Source organism: Maniola hyperantus, chromosome 20 (genome assembly GCF_902806685.2).
Source record: "Maniola hyperantus chromosome 20, iAphHyp1.2, whole genome shotgun sequence".
In the NCBI taxonomy this organism is placed as follows: domain Eukaryota; kingdom Metazoa; phylum Arthropoda; class Insecta; order Lepidoptera; family Nymphalidae; genus Maniola; species Maniola hyperantus.
The window spans coordinates 509,085-519,367 of NC_048555.1; the positions used below are offsets into that span (position 1 = coordinate 509,085).

General features: G+C 37.0%; 2 protein-coding genes across 2 annotated transcripts; both read left to right on the plus strand.

Moving 5' to 3' along the window:
• The first annotated feature begins 279 nt into the window (after window positions 1–279).
• Window positions 280–4,287, plus strand: LOC117991948 (esterase FE4-like). Its single transcript, XM_034979586.2, has 3 exons — window positions 280–1,135; window positions 1,218–2,500; window positions 4,073–4,287. The coding sequence occupies exons 1-3, from the start codon at window positions 959–961 to the stop codon at window positions 4,245–4,247; spliced, it is 1,635 nt and encodes a 544-aa protein (XP_034835477.2). The 5' UTR covers window positions 280–958; the 3' UTR covers window positions 4,248–4,287.
• Window positions 4,288–5,048: 761 nt separating this feature from the next.
• On the plus strand, window positions 5,049–8,085 carry LOC117991949 (esterase FE4-like). Its single transcript, XM_034979588.2, has 3 exons — window positions 5,049–5,756; window positions 5,839–7,121; window positions 7,781–8,085. The coding sequence occupies exons 1-3, from the start codon at window positions 5,580–5,582 to the stop codon at window positions 7,953–7,955; spliced, it is 1,635 nt and encodes a 544-aa protein (XP_034835479.2). The 5' UTR covers window positions 5,049–5,579; the 3' UTR covers window positions 7,956–8,085.
• The last annotated feature ends 2,198 nt before the right edge of the window (window positions 8,086–10,283 follow it).

The following is a 10,283-nucleotide window of genomic DNA, read 5'->3' on the forward strand; positions in this document are numbered from 1 at the left end:
GTGGGAACTTAAGAAGTAGAAAAAGTAGTAGCACAGCTACTACTTTTATATAATATAATCAATATATATATATCAATATATATATCAATATATATATATATATATATATATATATATATATAATATAATCAATTTTAAAGGAGAACTCATGGCTAAGTTAGTTATGGACCTTCTGAGATTAAATCAAACTAATGCTCTTTATGTAAAAATAAAAATAACTTACAAAAATACTTAGATTATGATCTTTAATAAAATAAATAATAATTTAATAAATTATACCTACTTCCCTTCCACCTTAGATAGTAAATAGAGCTAAATATACTCATAATTACGTACGTGATCGTTGCTTAACGTAATAAATATTATTTAAATTGTTTTTATATTGAAATAGTTTATAATATCTTGTGATGTTTGTAACTCCAAGAAAATATTATTTGGGAGTTAAAAAGATATAGTATGATTTTCAAAAATACTGATTTGTATACTGAAGATTTCTGAAGATCCTCGTAAGAAAGTTTGCATCGAAGGGGAGCCACGATCCTCAAAATTGAGGGAGCGACGCAGGAAGAACTACTGAAGATTATGGATTCCAACTTAAATTGATCGAATAAAGTAAGAGAACGGCTTAAGCAAGAAGCTTTTTTCTATGGATCTGGAAAAACCAAGAATCATTTTTAAGATTTTTGTATCTGATTGTTACAATATAAACATTTTTTGAGGAGTTCTATTTGCGATACTAATATTTGCTTCATCATCAACCTGTGGATGTCCACTGTTGGACATAGGCCTTCCGCACCCGGTCCTCAGCGTTCCTGATCCAGCCACTTCCCGCCAGCCTCTTTATATCGTCGGCCCATCGTGCTGGAGGGCGTCCCACACTACGCTTGCTTAAACGCGGTCTCCACTCAAGGACTTTCCGGCTCCAACGGCCATCGCCTACTAATATTTGCTTAGCATTATGAATACTGCGAGTTGGGTACTGCTGTGGTCACTCTGGGCCGCGCGGTTTGTTCGGCAACCCACGATGCCAGTGCACACTGAAGGAGGCTGGCTGCGTGGATTTTTCACGCCTGATGGTTCGCACATACAATATTTAGCAATACCATACGCTACACATCCAGAGAAACGCTTTCAGGTATTTGTAGGATACTCTTTATTTTTTAATGATTTTTTATCCTGAAACAATTTTACTAGTGCAATATTTTCTACTTTTAAAGGCTCCTGGTCCTGCACCAATATGGCGAGGGATTTTTGACGCGGTAGAGGAGTATATTCGATGCCCGCAAAGATTTGAACCAGGCATTGTCAACGGACAAGCGGACTGTCTAATTGTCAACGTATACACCCCACCCGACGCTATACCAGCCTCAAACTATCCAGTTATGGTGTATATACACGGAGGAGCATACTTCGAAGGATCGTCATCAGTATATTTGTACAGTGGAGATTATTTAGTGAGCAAAAAAGTTATTTTAGTGTCTTTCAACTATAGGCTTCATATTCAAGGTAATTTGTGCTTGCGGATCAAGGAAGCTCCAGGCAATGCTGCTATGAAAGATCAAGTTGCAGCTTTGAAATGGGTGCAGCGTAATATCAAGACATTCGGTGGTGACCCCGACAATGTAACACTGCTTGGAATAAGTTCTGGTTCTGCCTCTGTTTCTTATCATATACTTTCGCCAATGTCCAAAGGATTATTTCACAAGGCGATAATGCAAAGTGGCTCTTCGCTTGCTCCATGGGCCTTACAATTTAGACCAACATATGTGGCTAGTTTATTAACCAAAAGTATGGGGTACACCACTGAGGATCCACGCGAGATTTACAATATATTGGTAGAAAAAACAGACGAAGAGCTAATTGTTACAAGGGTTCCTAGACAAGAAGGCGACATCTTTTTATCTGAAATATTGTACACACCATGTGTAGAAAAGGAAATTGAAGGAGAGGAAGCGTTTTTGACTGATCTCCCTTTTAATTTGTTATCAAAAGGAGAGTACAATAAAGTTCCTATGATAATAGGACATACAAGCGAAGAAGGGTTATTTATAGTGGCAACGGAAAATGCTGCAACTATACCTAAAATTATGTTTGAGAAATCCTTACCAAAAGACTTGATGATACCGAGTGAGCACGTCCGGAAAGAGATAGGGGGAAAGTTGCAAAAGTTTTACATGGGTGATAAAAATATCTCCCACGATACAATAGTAAGTCTTTCGAGGTTTTATGGAGAAGCTCATTTTGTATATCCCATTTTAGAGGAGATTGAATTATACTTGAAGACTAATGAGAAGCCTGTGTATAGTTACATTTTCAGCTATGACGGCTGGAGGAATTTCGCTAAACTCTCAACGTTGTCGTGGACTCTATGGAGCGCTCCGGGGGCGACTCATGCTGACGATCTTTTATATATATTCAGCCAGCCGATGCTTCCCTCATTATTTGAGAATAAAATGATAGACAAGATTACCACAATGATGACAAACTTTGCTAAACATGGGTAAGCACCAGTTAAAATATAAATATGGCTTTTGCAGCAATGCAAGATCTTCTTTGAGTCCTTTGTATATTTCCTGTCTTCCTTGTGTGAAATTTTCTATGAAACTAACTGACTGACATCAACGTACTGCTCTAGCTCCGGAAACTTCAGATTTTACACGGAGGTTTTCTTCATAACGTAGAACCACGCTAAGAAAGTATTTCTAGAAGTTCCACCCGAGTGTTGTTACTTGTTAATCTTGTTATGTATCTTTTATTGCAAGATAGATTTGCAGTCGATGGCAATCGTGCGCAGTGAAAGATGATGGGTTCCCAACGAGTCACATCCAATCGTGTAACAGTGTAACTCGTTGGGAATTCTAATAGACAAAAAAGTTGCAACTAGTTACAGTGTGACTCGATGGGAAAAAAAATCGATGAGTTCCCAGTTCCCATCGAGTCACAGTGTGACACAATTGTGTGATGATGATAGACAAATTATTATTGATCAATTAATTTGTTTATTCTGTACCTGCTTTACAGCGGCGAAGAGTCAATATAACACGATTCCTATCGGCTTCCCTTTAAGAATTGGCATAATATAGCGTAAGTAGGTACTATTCACATAAATTCGGTAATACGTTCGTAAAAACAAAGGTTCGATCGTCACAAATGTTAATTTTTTTTTGTTATTACTAATTTAAGGTAAAAGCATAACAGCTAATGTAAGTAACATACACCTACGTCCTACAGTCCTACACCATACAAGCCGTAAAATATCGGATTCCCTAGTTAGATTTTTGCTTAGTATTTATCTCTTTCATTTCCCTAGCGAAAGCGAAAGGAGCGAACTAGGTCTGTCTCGCTCTACGGTTCGCCAAAAAAGAGCACACCAATTTAATCTGGCCCAGTAGCGAATACGAATTTGGAACTCTGAGAGGTCAGACAAATTTGACGTAAGTAAGCCGCTAGAATCCGAGTTACCGTATTATACCTCCAAATTAAAAATTATATTAATAGTATTATTTTAACAGGCACATGCTACTATTTTGAGTATTTTGTATTTTGAAGCACAGACCATGTTTTGAAGGGTGATTTGTTATTGATACATTTATTTTTGTGAAGCGGCCATGCTTGTTTGTTTTTAAAGTTGTTAGTGGACTTTTATTTTTTGATATAATAAATTGGGGATAGTGATTAATAACTAATAAGTGTAAGTTCACGGTAATTTTGATTCAGTTTGGTAAGTCAAAATCAGAAATGGCCTTAATTTACATACCTAGATTGTTGTTTAACAGATTTCTTGTTACGTAACGATAGTAATTTTTCTAAATTAAGTTTTGAAAACAAAAATCGATGGGGAACAGCTGATATTCTTTTAGGTAAGTACGTTTCCGGCTTCCCTTTTTCAGATTTTCACCCTTCGCCACTGCTGCTTTATGATATTAAGAAAAGGGAAATGATCTGAAATGCATATATCCATTAGAAGCTAGACAAGATAGTTACATCTACATAGTTATATCTACAATGAAGCTGGAAAGGTGTTTTTACATTAAAAAAAATTATGTGTATGATAAAACTGTGTTATTTCCAGGGACCCCACTCCGGAACCTTCGGCCCTGTTTCCAGTGAGGTGGCTTCCGGTGAATACGTCATCTCCACAGTGTCTGGTCATCGACGCGCAGTTCTCGACTGCGCCGCTCTATACCAGCGACTCGCTCGAGTACTTGCGTGAAGTGTACTCCAAGTACAGGCGAAAGGGAGATTGAATCATTCATTATCCGACTAGGTGATGGTGTACGTATGTATAAATATAAATGGAAAGATTTTTAATTAATATAAACTTAAATCAGTAAATGCTTATTTCATACCACTCGCTCTAGAATGCCTTACCACCTGTATTAATGCCTGTTAGCTAAGGGTAAAGTTCGTCATAACTCATAACATTCCTATGACTTAGCCAGGTTGTAATATTGTACTGAAATCCATTACGCCTTAAGAGATGTAATGTTATACTGAAATCCATTACGTCTTAAGGGATGTAATGTAATTTGAATTTAGAACATCTCAAACAAATAGTAACATATTCAACCACACACCTCTATTTTGTATTTATCAATCACAGTGTTTATAATATTATACTACATTGAAGGTACTTTTACGATAAAATATTATTACCTAGTTAAAAGATTATTAATAAATCAATGTATTCTAATACTCAAAATGATCCAGGATGAGTACCTAAGACTAGGCTAAGTACCTGACTCATCACACTTAATAATTAAAACTAAATATTTCTGTGTGTCTGTCTATTTGTTGACATTTTGTATTGAAATAAAGTTTAAGTATTATGTTTGATTTATAATAATTTTAAAATTTTGTCATTTACACTTCGAACATCCACAAACTACATCATATTTAGAGATGAACTAAGTATGTAAAAGTCATAATACTTATTTTATAAAACAATGTGCACGTTCCTTTCTTTACACAATATTTTCATTATGGACCTTCTGAGATTGAATATGTAACATAAAATTAACGCACAAAAATGCTTAGATTATGATCTAATGATAAGATGAATAATAATATAATAAATTATACCTACTTCCCTTGAACCGTAGATACTAAATAGTTAACAGAACACAGCTAAATATACTCGTACTTACGTAGATACGTGATCGTTTCTTAAAGTAGTGAATATTATATAAATTGTTTTTATATTGAAATAGTTTATAATATTTAGTGATGCTTGTGGTTTTCCAAGAGAATATCATTTGGGAGTTAAAGATACTTCAATGATTGTTGCAAGTATAATTTTCAAAACTACTGATTTATATACCGAAGATACCTCGTAAGAAAGATTGTATCGAAGGGGAGCCACGATCCTCAAAATTGAGGGAGCGACGCAGGAAGAACTACTGAAGATTATGGATTCCTACTTAACTTGATCGAATAAAGTAAGAGAAAGGCTGCAAAGCAAGAAGCCCTTTTCTGTGAATCAGAGAAAACCAAGAATTGTTTTTATTTTAGTGTCTTAACTTTACAAAATAAACATTTTTGAAGAGTACTATTTGCGATACTAATATTTGCTTAGCATTATGAATACTGTGAGTTGGGTAGTGCTGTGGTCCCTCTGGGCCGCGCGGTTTGTTCGGCAACCCACGATGCCAGTGCACACTGAAGGAGGCTGGCTGCGTGGATTTTTCACGCCTGATGGTTCGCACATACAATATTTAGCAATACCATACGCTACACATCCAGAGAAACGCTTTCAGGTATTTGTAGGATACTCTTTATTTTTTAATGATTTTTTATCCTGAAACAATTTTACTAGTGCAATATTTTCTACTTTTAAAGGCTCCTGGTCCTGCACCAATATGGCGAGGGATTTTTGACGCAGTAGAGGAGTATATTCGATGCCCGCAAAGATTTGGACCAGGCATTGTCAAAGGACAAGCAGACTGTCTAATTGTCAACGTATACACCCCACCCGACGCTACACCAGCCTCCAACTATCCAGTCATGGTGTATATACACGGAGGAGCATACTTCGAAGGATCGTCATCAATATTTTTGTACAGTGGAGATTATTTAGTGAGCAAAAAAGTTATTTTAGTGTCTTTCAACTATAGGCTTCATATTCAAGGTAATTTGTGCTTGCGGATCAAGGAAGCTCCAGGCAATGCTGCTATGAAAGATCAAGTTGCAGCTTTGAAATGGGTCCAGCGTAATATTAAAGCATTCGGTGGTGACCCCGACAATGTAACACTGCTTGGAATAAGTTCTGGTTCTGCCTCTGTTTCTTATCATATACTTTCGCCAATGTCCAAAGGATTATTTCACAAGGCGATAATGCAAAGTGGCTCTTCGCTTGCTCCATGGGCGTTACAATTTAGACCAACATATGTGGCAAGTTTATTAACCAAAAGTATGGGGTACACCACTGAGGATCCACGCGAGATTTACAATATATTGGTAGAAAAAACAGACGAAGAGCTAATAGTTACAAGGGTTCCTAGACAAGAAGGCAACATCTTGTTATCTGAAATATTGTACACGCCATGTGTAGAAAAGGAAATTGAAGGAGAGGAAGCGTTTTTGACTGATCTCCCTTTTAATTTGTTATCAAAAGGAGAGTACAATAAAGTTCCTATGATAATAGGTCACACAAACGAGGAAGGGTTATTTATAGTGGCCATGGAGAATTCTGCAACTATATCTGAAATTATGTTTGAAAAATCCTTACCAAAAGACATGACGATACCGAGTGAAGACGTCCGGAAAGAGATAGGGGGAAAGTTGCAAAAGTTTTACATGGGTGATAGAAATATCTCCCACGATACAATAGTAAGTCTTTCTAGGTTTTATGGAGACGTTCATTTTGTATATCCCATTTTAGAGGAGATTGAATTATATATGAAGGGTAATGAGAACCCTGTGTATAGTTACATTTTCAGCTATGACGGCTGGAGGAATTTCGCTAAGCTCTCAACGTTGTCGTGGACTCTATGGAGCGCTCCGGGGGCGACTCATGCTGACGATCTTTTCTATATATTCAGCCAGCCGATGTTTCCTTCATTGTTTGAGAATAAAATGATAGACAAGATGACCACAATGATATCAAACTTTGCTAAACATGGGTAAGCATCAGTTAAAACATAAATATGGCTTTTCCTGCAATGCAAGATCTTCTTTGAGTCCTTTGTATATTTCCTGTCTTCCTTGTGTGAAATTTTCTATGAAACTAACTGACTGACATCAACGTACTGCTCTAGCTCCGGAAACTTGAGATTTTGCACGGAGGTTTTCTCCAACCACGCTAAGAAAGTATTTCTAGAAGTTCCACCCGATTGTTGTTACTTGTTAATCTTGTTATGTATCTTTTATTGCAAGATAGATTTGCAGTTGATGGCAATCGTGCGCAATGAAAGATGATGGGTTCCCAACCAGTCACACCCAATCGTGAAACAGTGTGACTCATTGGGAATTCTGATAGATAAAAAAGTTGCAACCAGTAACAGTGGGAATCGATGGGAAAAATCGATAGGTTCCCACTTCCCAACGAGTCACAGTGTGACACGATTGGGTGATGATGATAGACAAATTATTATTGATCAATTAATTTGTTAATTCTGTACCTGCTTAATGATATTAAGAAAAGGGAAATGATCTGAAAGGCATATATCCATTATAGAAGCTAGACAAGATAGTTATATCCACATTATATCGAAACTGACGCCGGAAGGGTGTTTTTACATTTAAAAAAATTATGTGTATGATGAAACTGTGTTATTTCCAGGGACCCCACTCCGGAACCTTCGGCCCTGTTTCCAGTGAGGTGGCTTCCGGTGAATACGTCATCTCCACAGTGTCTGGTCATCGACGCGCAGTTCTCGACTGCGCCGCTCTATACCAGCGACTCGCTCGAGTACTTGCGTGAAGTGTACTCCAAGTACAGACGAAAGGGAGATTAAAGCATTAATTATTCGACTAGGTGAGGGTTATATTAGGCAAACAACAATAACTAAGCAGCTGGCGAAAAAAACGGTGTAGTTAAACTTTTGATCTAAAAAATATTATTATAGAACTATACATATTTAACTCTTGTACACATAATAATAAATTAAATTATTTTTAATTTTTAGTGTTTGATTTTGTGGTTATTGAAGTCGGTTAATTTTTATTTTACAATTATTAGTGGCGCCATATATTATAATCGTATGCTATGCGGTGGTATAAAATTTTGCGGAATTGTTGGTTGTCCCGCTGCGACCACTTCGTTGATCTGTTGGTATTGAATGGGATGGTAATGATTTTTTTTAATTATAAATAATATCTATCCCGGCTGTACTCACGTGTCTAGTCGAGGTTAGCCCGACTAGTTTCGAACCCATCCGGGGTCCTTTTTCAAGGGAGGGAGGGAAATTATTTTTATTGCAAAATATCCTTATGGTTAACGATAATCATGCTGAACAAATAGCAATGATGAGATCTAAGTTGGAGCACGCTTGCCTAGAAGATGCCTATTCATTTTAGCCTAGAGTGTAATAGATCCCTAAGCTTAACAAAGCTGGACCTAAAGGATCCCCTTGCTGAACGCCTATAGAAAACTTGATATCGCTATCATCTATCCCGGGTCACAGCTGAAAATCTGCGTCCTGCATTTTATGCGTATTAAAGCAATTATTATGCAAGACATTATGCTGAGCTGTACACCCATTTAGGTTGTTGTGACAGATTAAAATTTTACATTCGTATGCTTTTTATCTGTGATACCAACAACAAAAAAATACATTTTCTCTCTTTCTTTTTGCACAAAAAAATAATTTCGAAGCAGAGCTGTTTGCCAAATATATGGGTAAATTTCGGCAAGCTGCGTTGAAACTTCGGTCAGCAAAGTTACCCTGTTTACAGAATTAAAAGCATTCTTTACATCTACTTTCAGTAGCACATTAACCTCGCCATTCACTAAAAAAGTAAATCAGAGCTGAATGGACCGCTGCCTCACTCATTTATACTTACAAAACCTAGGGATTACTGAGCTTAAATTATTCTTATCCGATGAGGAGTTCCGCTGTATATCTTCCAAGAAATATAATCATCAGATTTTTACCAAATTTTCGCTTCTGAAGTATGATCTATCAAAACAATCATCAAAATCAATATTTTATAACTGGTGGAGTAATGGCGTAACAAACAAAAAATATACAGTCGAATTCGACTGTATATTTTGGAGGTGCTCAATTGAGCACAAGTAAAGGAATAAATCCGAAAACCGTGAGTTTGTGGTTACATAAAAAAATGTGTTCATGAACAAATAGTATTTTGTGGCAGTCTGGGTTCTAATAAAAAGAGTTGAGTGAGATGTCAGGTAATATACTTATACAATATACATCAGTAAAGGTCCCGAGTTCGACTGAATAGGGCAGCGCCACATGAGTAGGGTCCTACTCTGTGCTATGAGTGAGTCTACCTACAGCTTGATGCTTGTATGAAGCTTCCCCTCTGGTCTATATCTACTCTTGTGGCAGCGCGCCGAAAGCGCAGTATGCCCTTTTCCCCTTGCACCTTCCCCCGCTAACATCCGCGTCACGGTAATGTTATATACAGTATTGTAACTCAGCCGTATCTTTGAAATAAATACCTACAGCAGCCCGGTACGTAAACATGCGATAGGGCTGCCCGCCTCCGGCATTTTAATTACATTTGCTTACTTTGTGTTTAAATATGTACTTGTCATTTGCCTACTTTGTGTTTAAATATGTACTTGTCATATTAAATAGGTATGTACTTGAACTTATTTTTACTTAGTGAAAAAATCGCGTGGTTATTAAAAAACAAAACACTGTCCGTTCGTCACTGCGGCACATTCGCGACTGGCTGCACCGCGAGCGCACCGCGAGATCGAGGCGCGTAGGTATAGCTCACGTTTCGCCCGTTTGTATGAAGTTGGAATACTGCATAGATAAGATTACCGTGTCCGCGTGTTCGGAGAACGCTAAGCTATTTTAAGGTCAACATGTACTTATTGGAGCACTTATTGTACTTACAGTTTTATCGTAAGTTTATATGGGACGGGGATGTAATCATATGTATCAAATGTATATCAAAAACGTACAATTGATGGTGTGCAAGTCGCACTACAATATATGTCAGCTTAAGCTACTCGTAGAGTACCTACCTAGGTATATAAAATACAACAAATTTTCCTAGAATGCACAAAAAATAGATTATGATCAAAAGTAGAAAAAATCTTCTAGAAACTTTGCATAAGTAGTTAGGTAAGTAAAAATAGTTAAATA